Below are 16596 nucleotides of genomic sequence, written 5' to 3' on the forward strand. Positions count from 1 at the left end.
GCCAGCCGCGCGAGCAGCACGCGCATACCAGTCGACAGGCTGCTGGCTCAACGCGCTCCGCCGGCGAAGTGCCCGGACGGAAACGCCAAAATGACCGGCAGGGGAGAAGTGGCGCTGGTGCAGTGGGAGCAAACTTCAGGTGCGCTTCCCTATGGCGGGGCCGTTTGACGGGCCCTTGGTTCGCTCTTTTAAGGGATGGTTTGAGGAGTAGGGCGGGCACTTTAAATGGCTCCACGACTTGAAGATGACCGCGTGTTACCCAACGACTGCGCTGAGCACACAGCACGAGCGCCTATACCGATGTGGCGGTCGGCGCTTGCGTTGTGCCTACCAGGCAGGCTCGCTGCAGGACGAGTGCCTGTCCCGTTGACCACCTCCAGCACGCTCTGCCCTGTGCTAGTCGCGGCCGTGTATACGTTTCGTAAACTCAGCTCCGCACCTCAGCCCGCTGTCGTGGCACATTGGCTACGGCGCTCTGCTGCCGAACACGCAGTGTCGAGGAAGAGCGGATTGCGGCCGCGGGGGCGCATTTCAATGGGAGGTGAAAGGCAAAACAGGCCCGTGTGCTATGTGAGCGCACTCTTAAAGAGCCCCGGGTGGTGTGAATGTGGAGCCGTCGACTAATTATGCGTTCCCCGTAGCCCATGTGTGCCGCTTGTGGCTGTTAAGTCCTACGTACCGTACGTGGCTCTCTGCCTCCTCAGGCTCCGTCGCTCTTCCCTTCTACGCTGTTTCAGGCCGCTTTACATGTTGTGCCCCTCGAGTTTAGTTTCGTCTCACGGCTTCTCCCGTGACAGCCTACATCGTTTTAATATGTGATCCGTGCTGCTCTTCTCCTGGATGCTCAAGAGAGGCGACCCACGTATGTGGGCTTGGAGGCTGAAGACCGCAGGGTTCGCTGCCGTTTCGCCAAGGGAAGCGCGTCCTTCCAATCTACTCTTCACGGGCCTGGAAACGTAAGCGACAGATTCGTGAAAACTCCTCTGTTGTAAGGAAGGCCTTGGTTGTGAAAGCTCGCTCTCGCATACCTTACGCAGTTCCATGAAACACTTTTAAGCTGAGAGCAGAACATCCGATTTTCGGGACGGTGTGTCGCCTCGGACAACCGGACGAGGTCGTTCGTGCTCGCCTGCGGATGTTTTTCTCGTTCTTCGCCGCTCTCTCGTTGACGCGTTTCTGGTCGCATTACGCGTGCGTGTGGAACCGTTGCTTTCTGTTTGTTTTCCCTCCGCTCGTCTAATGTCTCCGAAGTGCCTGCGCGGTACATTCGCGAGCGCGTAGCATGCGACTTTGCACGCCACTCGTTGGCGCGTGCAGCGCGACGGTCGTCGTGCGCGTTCTTCGTCGGGGAGACGCCCTTCGTGTCCGTCGCCGGATCGTGACGCAGCGCATGTCCGCGCGGATCCCGCGTCCGTCGATTCCGTGCGGCGCCCGGCCTTGGGGACTCGGCGGGCGCGAATCGCCGTGCCTGTACGGTAGTGCAAGAAGCGTGCCCTTGGTCCGCAGTTGACCGTGCCCCGTCGTTGGCGCCGTGACCCACTGCTCGGCGGAGGCCAAGGACGGGGGTTCGCTCTGCCGCCGAGCGGACGGAGCCGCGCGACCGCGCGAAACTCATGTGCTGGTGTTCTGCGAGCGACGTGGCGGACAGTGCTACGACGGGCGTACTTAATGTGCTCCGGTGTGGCGCTAGCGGCGCATTTTAAAGCCCATGCCACGTGGGCAAGAACGTGTGGGAAAACGGGCCGCGTGGAGAACAGAGAGAGGCCATGCAACGCCTCTTTCGGCCGCGACTGTAGCGCCTTTCATGGCTAAGACAGGAAAGGAGGGAAATCGTTTTTGAGGCAAGGAAACGGCGCAGTAATTGTCGCACATCTCGGCGAACACCCGAACCTCGCCGAGGAAGGTTCCCAGGTAGTGAGAGAAACAAAGGCGGAAAGAGGTGCCGTAGTGGAGGGCTCCGGAATAATTTCGACCACCTGGGATCTTTAAAGTGCGCCGACATCGCACAGCGCACAAGAAACTTCGGGACCAGTATCTGTGTACAGCTCAAGACCCCCGTGGACCTGCGTACTTTTATGCAGGCAGAGAGAACACGGAGCTGGATCAACCTTTACAGCGCCATGATCTGCGGCCGGCTCTCGCCAAAATGAAACGGGGCACTGAGCCAGGAAAGGATAAGGTCACCGTCAAGCTTTTGACGAACCTGCCCGACTTGGCATACTAGTCCCTCCTGGAATACGTCAATGCGATTTGGCGCGGGGACACCCCTCTGCCAATCGAATGGAAAGCCGCTCTGGTCACTTTTATCCCTAAAGCAGGAAAACCATTTGACACAGATAACCTTCACCCCATCTCTCTCACCTCCTGTGTGGGCAAACTAATGGAGACGATGGTGCGCGATCGGTTATCTGCATATCTTGAACACAAACGTGTTTGCGAGCGCCATGTTGGGATTCCGCCCACACAGATCCGCACGGGATGTCCTCCTGCAACTCAATCGGGAACTCCTTGACCCCCTCGAATGCCCTCATAATGACCGGGCAGTACTCGCTTTGGATCTTAAAGGGGCATTTGACAATGTAACACACGAGATCGTACTCGCTAATCTAAGCCAGACCCACTTTGGCCTCAACACATTCCGATACATATGCCAATTTCTAACGGATCGTCAATCCTACATTCGAATTCAAGATAGAGAGCATAAAGAGATATAGATAAAGAGCCCCGCTTACCAAGTAGGTACGCGGGGTACTTTACCTGCTGCTCTTCAGTCTGGCCATGATGCACCTGCCGGCCCAGCTGAGTGGTTTCGCCGCTGTGCAGCACGCCCTGTACGCCGATGACATCACCCTGTGGGCCACGCAGGACAGCATAGGGGACATTGAAACCAGCATGCAAACAGCGGCGATGGTAGTAGACCGCTGCGCCCGCCGCTGCGGTCACAACTAAAATCTCTCTTTCTCTTGAGAATGGTCCCATTCGCGAAACTGAGGAGATACGGGTATTTGGACTCTAAATCCTCAAACACAGACGGCCAGACACTACATTGGCGAAACTCCGTAAGTTGGAGGACTAGGTTGGCCGCATGGTCCGCCGGGTTTCCAGCAAACGTAGGGGGTTACGAAGTAAGGATGCCTTGCGGCTGGTAAACGCTTTAGTAACCAGTGGAATTCTCTATTCGACTTCTCATCTCCGCCTACGGAAACAAGAGGCGGATTCCCTTGAGGTCATCCATCGCAGAATTATTCAGCTTGCTCTTGACCTCCCCATCACTACTTCAAACAGCCGGCTTATGGCCCTTGGGGTGGTGAATACTTTCCGGGAGCTCCGGGAGACGCACATCTTACAAACCAGTACACGCGCTTGTCGCAAACGGGGCCGGGTCGCCGCCTCCTTGCTCGACTCCATATCCAACACACTACTCCCATGGAAGACAGGTTTCACATCCCAGAACTGCGGAGACGTGCCCTCCACGTGCGGCCTCTTCCAGCAAACATGTCACACGAAGACCATAATGGTTGGCGCCTGGCACGAGCGGAAGCCCTTGCCCGACATTATGGCAACAAAACAGGTGTATACCACGTGGACGCCTCCGGCCTTCACCACGGGGGATGGTGCAGGGTCGCTGTAGTTCACAACTGCAACACAGTTAACGGCCTCAATTTCAGAGCCCGCAGTGCAACACATGTACGTAGAAGAGGTCGCGATTGCTCTCGCGGCCTCACATTCCAATTCAAAATACATAATCACCGACTCGCGAGGGGCCTGTCGGAACGTCGAACAGGGCTGCACTCCCTTCCTAGCCTATCGAATATACCAAAATTGCATACGGGATACGGACCCCGCACACCGTTACCTTATATGGGCCCCTGCTCATCAGGGGCTTGCAGGAAACGAGGCAGCAGACGCAGCCGCCCGCGGGCTCTCTCACCGGGCTGTTTTCTCCTCCCCATCCGATCAGGAACCCGATCCTAATCTGGTCTATACCTTCAAAGATATTATAACCTACTATCAAGGTAGTCATCGCCTTTACCCTAACCCACGTAAAGGCCTGAAGAAGGCGGATGAGCGGCTCCTTCTCCGCCTTCTCACCAGTACATTACTGTGCCCGGCAGCGTGTTCGCCAAATGCAGCCGGTACAGCCAGCGATGACAGCGCCGCCCACCGGCAGGTAGCAGCCACATTAAGGCTGGCTATAAATATTCATTCAGAACGACGGCTTGACATCGCTGCTATGGCGCAGTGGATTAGAGGCTCGTGTTGCGTATGGAAGGTCGGCAGTTCGACTCCGCTCTCTGTACTGTAGTTTTATTCTTTTTATTAATTTCATTTTTTTTTCATTTTTTCCCTTTTAGGTCGCAAATCGTGATGCTTAGTGGCATATAACGCCGTTTAAGAGGATTTATTATACCTTTTAGGTAAGACGTAGTGACAATCTTCAGTCACCGTGATCAATTCACCGTGGTTTCAAGCCTTGTGGCTGTACAGGCTGCAGTTGGCGAATACGCTGCCCGGCAGCATTAAAGCACTTTGACCCCTCCTGTAACGGCAGCTGCCCGCACTGTAGTGCGGTGTCTTCTGACACCTATCACATGGTGTGGGCCTGGTGGTGGGCCTGGTTGTTACAAGAGGCTCCTATGGATGACGCCAGCCACAGCAGCGGCGCATGGGCTGCGAGTCAGACAGGCCACCAAGCAGGCACGTTTGTACGGCTGGATTAAAGCGGGGGTTTATATGTATGTCGTGCGGTCTTTCACGTAATGACTGGGAATGTGAGAGAGGAAACAGCGTCCGTGTCTGCGTCGGCAAGAGGAAGCACCCTAAGAGGCGGAGCTTCAGTGTCTCCCTACTTTTTTTTTTTTTACCACTGTTTTTTCGGGGCCCCCAACTCCTCGCTCGCTTTGCTGCGACGCGACATCGAGTTTACGTGAATTTTTCGGAGCTGCCGTCGCGCCGTTGCGCTGGAACAGCATGGAAAATCGTATAAGCAGCTGCTTCTAAATGAGTTAATCTCAAAAGATGTAAATGTATACAGCATGAAACCGACCGAACTTGAGGCGTACCTTCTAAATTTTGAATAAATTTGTCTGCAACCGATCACTCCTCAAGGTCAAAACAACTAAATCTTTGTAGCACTTCTTTTTGTGTACCTAATTTCGTTTTGATTGTGGTAATTATGTCGTGTTGTTTTGAGTCCTTAGCGATGCTTTTTGTCGCACTGTACGCCAGCAATTTGTAAGGGCGCAGAGGCCCTGTCAAGCTGTCTTCTGAAAAGCTTTTTTTGTCCCTGCGCCCTGCATTTCTTTGTATGGAGTGTAAAATAAACCTTTGATTACATCATCCTGCTGACCAAGCGACGGCGCTGCAACCCCCTAGCGATGCGACCCATTGACACGCTGTATGCACCAGAGAACGCGGTCTCGTTGCGACCCTGTCGCAGCCATGTAAACCTCGCTTTAATCGTGGCTGACGTGGCCCGTCGCCGTCCATCTGGCTTCTCTCATAGCCTTAGTCGCTTTGGGACGTTAAACCCCATAAACCAACCAACCAGCCGTCCATCTGGCTCGTCCATACATTCCAGTCCTCTGTCGGTACCGAGTGGTCGGTCTTTTCAGCGACTCTGATTCCAGGGTGCGTTTTGTGAGATAGAGAGAATGGTCAGTGTTTCACGCCAGGGCAGCTTCGGCGAGTTTTAACGAGAGCTTCCTGGTGCGTGCGAAGCTGGTGTTGATGACGATGATGGATTTTTCATTCATTCATTTCTTCATTCTGAATTTATTTCAGACAACGGAGAGGTTGTCCAGGGTGACGTGGCAAAAGGCATACATTGCCTAACAGGCGGCACTACAGGCTGCAAAAATCAACAAAAGCATTACATGATAGAACACATATTCATTATTTTTGACACGATATATTAAGACATCCTTAGAAAACGCTGGCTTTCGGCGGAACTACAAACAGCATATTTCAACCACAATTCGACCGCAGCAATATTTACAAAACATACAAGTGATAGGCATACGTTTAGTTGTCATCTTTAAAGTTCGTTTGTGAACATCGTTTTAATTAGCATTTTGTATTTACGTATAGTGGGGCTACTGCGTGCAGTATCCATAATATAGGGTATTGGTTAATTAAGTCAGGATTTATAGCGCAACATGTTGTCAAAGAGCACCATCACACAAGGTTTTTTTCTTTGACTCAAGGTGGGGGTCAGAGACCCATTTTTCAAGCATTGCACCCTAACTAACCCAAGCACCAGACCAGGGGAAAGCTTGTACCCATTGTATCACGGGTGGGTACCCGGCGGCACTGGGAATCGAACCCCCGCACCTCCCGCATGCGAGGGGCGGGTGCTGAGACGACACCGCTGCGATGCGAAGCTGGGCTGGTGCAGTGAATCAGTTGGGCTACGAAATAGTGCGGTTTTGAGGCGGGATATTTGTGACCAAGACTGGGCGAGGGTGGCTTTGACGTGTCACCGTCATCAGCCCAACTATACGGCGACTGCGGGGCAAAGGCCTCTCCTGTACCCCCGCAATCAATGCAGTTCCCTGCCAGCTGAGGACTGTAGCGAAGAAGACGAAACGTTGCAGGCGCGATGCACGCGAAATCGTGAACAGGGGATAATAAAGAATGCAGAACGTTTTGGATGAGGTCGATTGCGGCGTCTGCTGTCTTCTTGAGTCCTATAGAACACAGTTGCGACGCAAGAAGGTTCTTATCCTCGCAAATTTCCTATCCTATCCCCGCATATCGATTCAGCGGAAACGATATGAGGTATCCGCGAAAGGCCCAGCCATTCGACTGCGTCAGAGAAATGGCCTTCATTCCTTTCTTCTGGCTATGGTGCATGTGCACTCTTTCTCCCTGCCCGCCGCATCTATTTCGTTCGGCAGGAGAGAGAGTACAGCGCTTTTCTTTTCGTATCACACCCTCGCTCTGATTAGAGAGAAACGAGGCGTTTAAATGTCGCTTTCGTATGTAGTCTTTGTAATGAGCCCTTTGAAACAATTGGCGCATTTGCGTCCAATTCTGGCGGCCTACTAAACACCTGGTGGCAGTGGCGTAGCTCCAAACGATCCGGACCGCAGCAGTGGCCAAGCTTCCGCCTCGCATGCGAAAGGTGCGGGGTTCGACCCCAGTGCCGCCGGGTACCCGACGGTCATACAATAGATACAAGCTTTCCCCCAGCCTGGAGCTCAGCTTCTTTGGGGAGAAATGCGTGGGAAATGGGTATTTGACCCCCGCGGTGTGAAAAAATACCTTGTGCCGTGGCACTCCTTGGCCAAATCTGCCCTTGCGCCCATAAAAAAACTATTTTGCCAGCTCTAGGTCACCTGCAAGGAACTCGCGTGAATCGAATGCTTAATGATCGTGGCGAAAGTCCTGGCTAATATGGAATGTCGTTTATAGTTTCGACTGTAAGCATTACACGACACTTCGCGTAAAGTTCGCCCTAGAATCGGCGCTAATAGTAACTGACATACATCGCAGTCACAGCTGCTGCCGACGCCCGTATACCCTCCTCATTTGCATGGTTTCGCCGATGGAGTCCGCATTTCTTTCTTTGCCCCTCGCCAGAAGCAGACAAGCGCAACAAAGGCGTCGTGCCGCGCGTGGAAGGCGGGGGCGTCCGTGTGGCGCTGTCCTCGAATGAATGTCGAGCTGACGACCTCGAAGAAGTATGTAGTGTCGCCGCCGTTTCCTCCCAGAAACGGGCGCCGCGGCGCGTAATGTGCGCCCGCTCTGCGTAGACGGCTTCGCTATTTGTGAACAAACTTGGCTGCCGATGGAAGCGGGGGGACCTCGAAAGGCTTTCGGCTGGCGTGCTCTCGATTTCCCGCTTTTTTGTCACCTGCTCGAAATATCGGGCGAATATTTCAACCTTCGCTGCAAAGCGATAAAGCGCTAGCGGGGACCGCAAATGCGTCTGCAAGCTTCCACTGCGCTTAGCGCTGCACCTAATAAGAAGCACGAAAAGTAAGAGAATCGGCTCCGTGCTATTTCACGGAGAAGGTGAAGATCGCGGCCTCTGATGCGGACAGCGCTGCGCTGCAGCCTCGGAGGAGGACAGCATCGCCCGATAGGCGGCGCTAGTGCGCTGTGTGGTCGACGCCTTCTTTTTGGTGGTGCTGAATAATCCGCGCTGGACACGGCTGTAATGGGGTCGTCGCCTTAACTTAAAATGGAGCGCCTAACGAGATGCAGAATGCAAACCAGCACAAATCAATAGCGTTTCATTTGGGTGATTTTAGATAAGACCAATACCAAGGTATTTAATGATCGACGCTTTTAATCTACGTTAAAGAACCCCAGGTGGTCGAAATTTCCGGAGCCCTTCACTACGGCGTCTCTCATAGCCTCAGTCGCTTTGGGACGTTGAACCCCATAAACCAAACCAAACCTAATCTACCAGTCCCTGATAACGGCCCTGCGACTAGTTTCGCGTCGAAAAGTCTAAAAATAGGGGATTTTTTTTTTTATGCGCAAGGCTACGAGTTTGTTAGTTGATTACGTGTAGCCGCCGCGGTGGCTCAGCGGTTATGGTGCTCGGCTGCTGACCCAAAAGACGCGGGTTCGATCCCGGCCGCGGCGGCTAGAATTTCTTTGGAGGAGAAATTCTAGAGGTCCGTGTACTGTGCGATGTCAGTGCACGTTAAAGAACCCCAGGTGGTCGAAATTTCCGGAGCCCTCCACTACGGCGTCTCTCATAGCCTCGGTCGCTTTGGGACGTTAAACCCCGTAAACCAAACCAAACCATTACATTGTAAATTTCATGTTTTATTGAAATACTTAGTGTTATTCACGTTTTGTTTATATTTTCATTTTTCACTGATGAAGAGTGTATTTGTGTTAGTGCGTACAAAACTTAAATTGAAATGGACAGCTTTATAAACGTGTCCCCACAGGGACTGATCGACTGCTGTAGCAAAAAAAAAAAAAAATTGCGTGAAGTTCTTTTACTCACTCTCATGAACGGGCCCGGGAGGGCCCAGTCAATGAACGACGTGTGTTTCAACATAACTTGCTTAGCTTGCTTAAACTGAATGCTTCACGCCTGGCTGTGAAGACAACTATCTTCGCTGCACTGTACTGCGCGTTGATAACGTCCTAAAATTGAAGTGTTTGTCCAATATCTTATCTGTGGCGAGCAGTTGGAGGCCGGGGGGCTCCGGTGTCTATCTATCCAGTTGGTATAGGACGCGTTTGTCAGTGTCGGCTTTCTAAATTTCAATTTTTCTGTGGCAAGACAGCTGCGTACTGGAGGTAAAACAAAGCCTTGCTGGAACTCGCGCACGCTACTTAGCGCCCCGCCGCGGTGGCTCAGTGGTTACGGAGCTCGGCTGCTGACCCGAAAGACGCGGGTTCGATCCCGGCCGCGGCGGCTGAATTTCTTGAAGGCGAAATTCTAGAGGCCCGTGTGCTGTGCGATGTCAGTGCACGTTAAAGAACCCCAGGTGGTCGAAATTTCAGGAGCCCTTCACTACGGCGTCTCTCATAGCCTGAGTTGCTTTGGGACGTTAAACCCCAATAAACCAAACCAAACCAGCTACTTAGCCGAGCCGTGCATTCGCGGGGAATGCGTGCATCCCCCTTGGTGGTGCTTTCAGTGCACCTGAAGGGAGGTTGGTCGCTGTAGTCGGCGCATTCCGGGGTTGCGAACAGGTGCAGCGGCCCTGTTCACAGTAAGCACAGTCGCAGACGGCATAGTTTATGGACTGGCCTCCGTGTACCCGTACCCGGACCCGTACAAGGCATTGAAACATTGTAGCCTGGCCATGAAGACACTTCGTCCTGCTTTTTCTGGTGCATAAGTATCAATGCCCGCGCATATGTGTAACGCGCTTTCAAGTGTATAAGCCTCAGCTGTATAAGCTACGTGGTGCGTTAAGTTATTGTTATTTCGTTAAAATTGTTATTATTTGTTAAGTTATTGCACTTCACATACTACTACATCTTTCATTAATTTAACTGCCCCGCTGAAAGCAACTGCCCACGTTTAATACGCTTCTCAGTAGAAGCACGCTTTTCTCACTGCTACCATGCGTGGCGAGCCTTGCAGAACTGTTTGTTTATTTATTGAAAGTACCTACAGCGCCCATGAGGCATTATTGTAGGGGGGTTATTACTATATACAATAATACATGCAAAGAAGATATTGGAAAACATGTCAGCAAGGATAACGCAGCATATTAAAAGAAGACTAAATGAGTTTACAACTAGTATGAGTGATGGCACAGTGCTGGTAAACACATGAGACCTGGAAAAAAAAAAATACATCAGACTATCGCTTCAACAGCACTTTCGAAATCAGGTGCACAAACCACATCATTCGGAAGCTTCAGCTGTATAAGTTATTGCGTTAAGTAATTGTTATTTCGTTATTGTTATTTGTTAAGTTAAGTTAAGAAGCACTTTATCTGCTATACCAGCAGAATTATGCTATTAACAGCAAAATGCTTGTGAATAGTGATATTAAGTATAATACCTGAACAGAGTACAAATAATGTCAAATATCTTTTCAATCGTTGTCCGAAGTTTGTGTTGTTCTCTGTATTCTTGAACATTACCCAATATTTCCTTATCCGTGAAAGACATGTCGGTGGTATTTGTATTGTTTACTAGTTGAGTTAGCGCGGAAAACAGCGCGGGATATTGGTGGTCATGGTTTCAACTTCTTTATTTTTTTTAACGTAATGAAGACCTTCAAAGTTACCAGAAGTCATTCTGCGTGCCAACAAAATGGGCCTAAGAAATGAACTGGAGTAATTGAGCGCGCAGTGAGTCGCATGTAGATTTTTTTTTTTTTCTGAAATTTTCACGCACCTCTGCGCAATAGGTTTGCAGTTTTTGATAACAAAAGCTGTCGAAAGCGGGAGTGCTTCTAAGCGCGAGTCTCTGCTTCTCTGCCATCAGAATTTTTCTCTACTTATGGATGTTTTCCTCTCTGCAATTTTTTTTGTTTTTTTTTTTGCGTATTACGGGCTGTACCTCCCTAATCGAAGCGGCGCACAAAACTGTGCGCCAGAACCCATTTTGTTGAGCAAGGTCCCCACGTTGTGCTCGCGCCGCTGTGCTGGCTTGTTATACTCTTCAAACCAGAAGCGGTTCGGAGCACGATTGCAGTGTTGCCAGAGCACAAAGCGTTCGTCAGAATCGGCCATGCGATACGCGCGTGCCAAAGCGACGCGTAAAAAATCGATCCGGTGCGCTTATATCAGGCCGAATTCGGACGTGAAACAGGCTCGTGCAATTATTCCTCGGCTGTGCAGCGATCCATGCCCTTGTAAGCCAGTTGATGGATGCACACTTATTAGGGCAGTGTACCTGTAAACGTAAATCGTCCCGTAAACGACGGAGCCTTCACAATTAAGAGATGCACGAAGGTGTGTCCGAAAGCCACGATCGGGCCCGTCGCCGGACCGACAAGTTCTACCATTTGCTACGTTAACGTGTTTGGAGGAACGCGCAATCTGAAAGAATAAAACTGGTTTACTGTAGAGGAAGAAAGACCGTCAGCTGTGTGTGTGTGTGGGGGGGGGGTCGTATTTGCGGGCGCGGGTACACATGAGCTGGACTTTTCACCCTCTCCGGGCTTCGTCGATGGGTCAGGACTTCGGCTTAGCTGGCTGCAATATTTCGCCGCCGGTCGTCGTGGAAGACTCATCTTCTAGCCGTCGCGACTCTGCCGAGGGCCAGTATACTTTCCCGCTGCTCCAGCCGCGTTCGTGGCGTAATCCGAGAGAGTTTGGGGGCACCACGCAACCGCCGCACGCTCCTCTGTGGTGACGACGGATTCTTACGAAAAGGGTCGCGGGGAAAATTGCGGCGAAGGCATCTCTGCGTAGGGGGTGTCGCTCCACGATCACTGTTATCACGACGCTGCTGCGGAGAGAACCAAGAAAGCTGGGACCTACCATCGTGCCCCCCCCCCCCCCCCCCCACACACACACACACACACACACACCATCGCTCGCGAAAAACTGGAGCGCCCTGCGGAGAGCTTTGTCTCGCGGGGCTGGATGACCCCCGCACCTCGTCTGGCCTGCTCCTCCGTCTGTCCCGCGTGTGCTGTACGGATCCGCGCCTGTTGGGAGATAAGCGGCGGAGGATGGGGCCCAGAGCGAGAAGCCGCTCTATCTATCGGTCTCGGCGGCCGCGCCGCTCCCTGGTGAGCGAGTTCTCCCGGGGCGCGGCGAAAACAAAAATAAGCTCCGGGTTTGACCGGCAGCCTCCCCAAGGTTGGCGCTAGGAGACATAAACGCCCCCTCCGAGAACAAGCAAACGACGGCTCTTTTAGAAAGCAAACGAACGACGACGACCACAAAGAAACCCGGTGGCGGTCGAGCGCGGCGTCGCGCCGTCGGCCAGCGCGGGAGCGGCTCCCGTACGGCGCGCCGCCAGTGGCGGTGGTATCGTCTTTGGTATCGTTGCGCGACGCTTCCGCCCGCCCGGTCTCTGCAATATCCGCCCTTCCTCGCCTTTTCTCCGTGCGCTGCTCTCTTTCGCGGGTTCTGGGCTTCTGGATCAGGGCCGCCGACCGGTCCTTGCCTCATTCGCTCTTTGGGGGAGCCCGCCGTATTAAAAAAAAAAAAAAAAAGAAACACGCGCTTCGCTCTTCTCCAGCCGGTCTGCGCTTCTCCGCGCGGTGGTGGGCCTCGACCGACACGGTGTGTTCGACACGCGCTACACGTGATTGCTTCCTCCGAAAAAAAAAAAAAAAGTTGAAAGCAGAGGAGAACATTCCTGAATACAAGCTCCAACTATCCCGAGTGAATCTATTACCACCGGAGAATGCTGTGTACGTCGACCGGCGATTCGAAGAGGTTTCCGGCCTTTGCTCCGGAAAGAGGGTTGCCGGCCGCGCAGCCTTGTACTGCATGTGAACCGTAACCTAGCCATTGATGGCCCGGGAATGTAGGCACCGCGGTAGCCACTAAAGTAGCCCACATCCGCAGTCTTTTCGGCTGAAAGAAGATCACAGCAGCTGCGAGAAGTCCAAAACAAGGTGTACTCAGTAAAATACGCTGAAGTCGATGTCTTCATACTGGCAATAATAATAAAAACAACGATGAGTGATTGTAATGTCAGGCAGGCACGCGAAGCTCGAGACTCCTGGAAGCACGGTACAATTAATGACGTTCTGTGGGTTCGAACCACGCTGATTTCGAACTTAGCTGAGACAGTGTTCCAGTAATGTTGTTGCTGCAATGAAGCGCGGTGATGATTTTCACTCAATACAATTTGCCGCTCAGCTAAGAAGCAACTTTTGAGTCACTTTGAGAGAGGCGTTTGCAGGATCCGGTACATTACGAAGCACTTTGAAACTCATCTTGCTCGTTTTTTTTTTCTTTTATTGAATTGAAGTATATGTCTCCACAAAGGCCTTCCTAATTTTGTCAGCCCCTCTCCACTACCCACGTGCGTATTTTAGCTGGGCCGTTTTCCGAATTAGTGAGAGAATTTTTACTGTACTCCCAGCGTCTCAAGCAAGGTTTGTCATTTCTTTGCCGACCATTGCAGATTTTGCAGTCGCGCGAAAAGCCGGAACACCGAAAACACGCTTTTGGCGTCAACCTGCTGTGTGCATTCGGTTCTTTTTATTATTTTTTGGACATGTACGATGGTTTGTCATGTTATGCAATTGTTCCTTGTGATGTGTTTTTCTTTGCATTTCTACACTTGTATTCATGTATATGTATCTCTCCCCGCTGTTCCAAGTTGAAAATGTGTTGGAGTCTCTGTATGATCCTATTTAATTTCTTGGACCCGTGACTGCTACGGGTCCAGACACTGTTGGACACATCTTTTTATGCTTTGGAATATAAATAAAGAATTTGAATTGTAGAGCAGGCTGGAGTTGTAAAGTGCAAACATAGATGTTTCGTTTCCGGTAGGTAGGCGGGCTGTTACTGTAGGCCTATAGATCTGAAGCTTTGCTTACGAGTGAATCGAGTGACCAGGCGCCCAATGCTTACAGCAATGAACTCACTGGACGACTCTGGCCTCTCGAGCACCGTGTCTGAGGCTGAAGCTGCTGGGCAGACATGTGGCGACTTTTGTTTGAGTCTGGTGGAACTTATAGTCGAGAAGGACAAAAAGTAAAGCGTCCCGGCCGGTGCCACTCAGGTGAGACGGGTTGCGACCAAGTAAAGGAACAAAGGGCACATATAGCTCAAAAAGTGCCACCGCGGTGGCTCAGTGGTTACGGCGCTCGGCTGCTCACCCGAAAGAGGCGGGTTCGATCCCGGCCGCGGCGGCCGAATTTCGATGAAGGCGAAATTCCAGAGGCCCGTGTACTGTGCGATGTCAGTGGACGTTAAAGAACCCCAGGGGGTCGAAATTTCCGGACACCTTCACTGCGGCGTCCCTCATAGCCTGAGCCGCTTTGGGACGTTAAACTCCCATCATGAACCAAACCATATAGCTCCAAAAAATAATTTCACAGAGCAGAAGACGAGAATAAACTAGAATGATGAAAAGGAAAGCCAGGTCCTTGCTGGGCTGGCCCTTGACACTAAAGTGGCAGAATACAGGGGAGTCGCTGATGTCCCCGTGCTGGGCTGTTGCAGGAGGCGGCGCCATTATGGGTCCCCCGTGAAGCAGCGGGCCCCACCATGTCGGGCTCTTCGTCGTCCTCTGCGCGGCCCCCCGGCCGCTCCACCCTGGCGCGCTCCAAGAGCCTGCGCCTGCCCAGGCCCACCGTCCAGCCGCAGGTCAGTGCTGTGCCCCTCATGCGTGCGCCGACGGTTCGTTGAATGGGTACTTTGGCTGAGAAGCTGGAGCGCTAGAATTTCATTGCGTAAGATATACTGCGCCAGGTTTCGAGCCGTCGCGTAGCTCCCGGCGGTGGCCGAGGTCAACCTCTAGCCGCAGCGAGGTCGAACAGATGGAGCGCCGTTCCCATAGCAACCGTTTCAGCCGCGCTCTACCAGGTGGCAGGACCGCTACTACTTGAAAAAAAAAAAAAAAAACTGTGTGGAGGCAGGGAATCGAACCAGGGCCTTCGGCATTTGAGGCGGAAACGCTACCATTCCGCCACGAAGGCTCAGGGTTTGATCATGAATAAAGGCGCATCTAGTGAATGCACGGACCTCTAGCCGCAGCGAGGTCAAACAGATAGAGCGCCGTTGCCGTAGCAACTGTTTCAGCCGCGCTCCACCAGGCTCCACGCTGCTTGCACAACTTAATTGCACGGTCTAACCAGAGTTAAACATCAGCTATTTTTTTCAGGAAGAGGGCATGTAGGGAGCGGACCTTGTATACATTTCACTCCTAATCCGCCAAGGTGCCAACGTACATTAGACGCTGTAGATCGATTGGAATGTCTACTCGCGTTCGTGCAGTATTCGGACGCAAGCCGTGTATGCATCGTATGGGTATTATAGCAGTAGCGCAAGAGCACTCGTTGTACCAGTCAGAACACGCACCTGTTGCACGCACCGTAGGCTGGCGTGCAGTTTCGCATGCATTGTGCTCTTTTTCGAAATGGGAGGCACACCCTGTGGCGAGCGTGATGGGGAGTGCCTTCCCTTCTTCCAACAGCTGCGCGGGCGGCCCTGGTCGGCACGCGCTTGCGTTGGTTCCCGTTCACCTTAATCTTTGTTTTGAACTGTGAACTTTTTCTCTGCTTTTAGCGAAGTTCCTTCCAGTACGAATATTTTGATAGTATTCCAGATTGATCTTTTACACTTCGGGGCTGTAACTGTTTTGCTTTTTCTCTATCACACCTGTAAATACTGTAAGTAAGCAGACGAATTGATCTTTTACGATGACAACTACTGCGCCGTTAATTTTTTTTCCTCACACATTATGTCCTCTGTAAAACTAATGATTCCGCTACCACAGCGCAAATTTAAGGCCATTTGCAGCGAGCGATTTTTTGCCTAATTTAGTGTCATTTTCCCTGTGCACTTTCACACGGTGAACGCTGTTGTCATTCTAAGTTGATGGCACTGACGATGCAAACAGTATTGGCGGCATTGGCGGTAGCAGGTGTGGTTTGTTGCTGAAAATAGTAATAATCGGCAGCGGGCGAAATAGAGATAGGGAGGATGAAACAAAGAAAGGATAGGAAGAAAGGATAAATAGGGTTGAGAGGTACTGCTTACGTCTTCGTACTATGTAAGTCTATACAGGACGTACTGCGTACGTGGCTATGGACAAGGTTGGCGCTGGTGAACACCCTCAAAGCTGTGTCACACGCAACATAAATACCGCCAAAGCAGTCATTGGACAGCCGCCGCCGTAGCTGCTGAACTGTAGAGCATCGTACGCGAAATTCGGAGGTCGTTGGTTCGTATCCCACCGGAGGCATGTGGTTGTTTTTTCTTCTGGTTTCAAATTAATTACCAGTCAGGTATATGTATACAATAACTGCACAATTTAATTTTCATTGATTAACGCAATTAAAACAAAGGTAGATAACGTCCCCCTATGCTTTCCTTGGTTTCTGTGACTGTGACTGCTTTTTTCATATGTATGTCCTAACGAGCTCCTCATTCTCCTTCCCTTGTCTGCTATTAGCTTAACGAGGGCGTCGGTGCTGGCAGCCTTGACGCCATATGTAGTGTAAGAGAGTTCTCGCGCTGC

At 51.7% G+C, this 16596-nt stretch overlaps 1 protein-coding gene across 4 annotated transcripts in view; it reads left to right on the forward strand.

Annotated features, from left to right (window-relative positions):
• The window catches only part of LOC149361226 (uncharacterized), a 196506-nt gene that overhangs the window by 109460 nt on the left and 70450 nt on the right, over positions 1 to 16596 (forward strand). For 3 of the 4 annotated variants that reach the window (XM_089572636.1, XM_089572635.1, XM_089572638.1), the window contains exon 3: positions 14577 to 14720. The exons of the other annotated variant lie outside the window; for it this stretch is intronic. In XM_089572636.1, the coding sequence (XP_089428762.1) occupies positions 14622 to 14720 (99 nt within the window). In that variant the 5' untranslated portion in view covers positions 14577 to 14621. The remainder of the gene's footprint in view (positions 1 to 14576; positions 14721 to 16596) is intronic. 4 annotated transcript variants of the gene reach the window in all.

The sequence above is a fragment of the Amblyomma mixtum genome, chromosome 2, assembly GCF_055824585.1.
Source record: "Amblyomma mixtum isolate Tamu chromosome 2, ASM5582458v1, whole genome shotgun sequence".
Lineage (NCBI taxonomy): Eukaryota > Metazoa > Arthropoda > Arachnida > Ixodida > Ixodidae > Amblyomma > Amblyomma mixtum.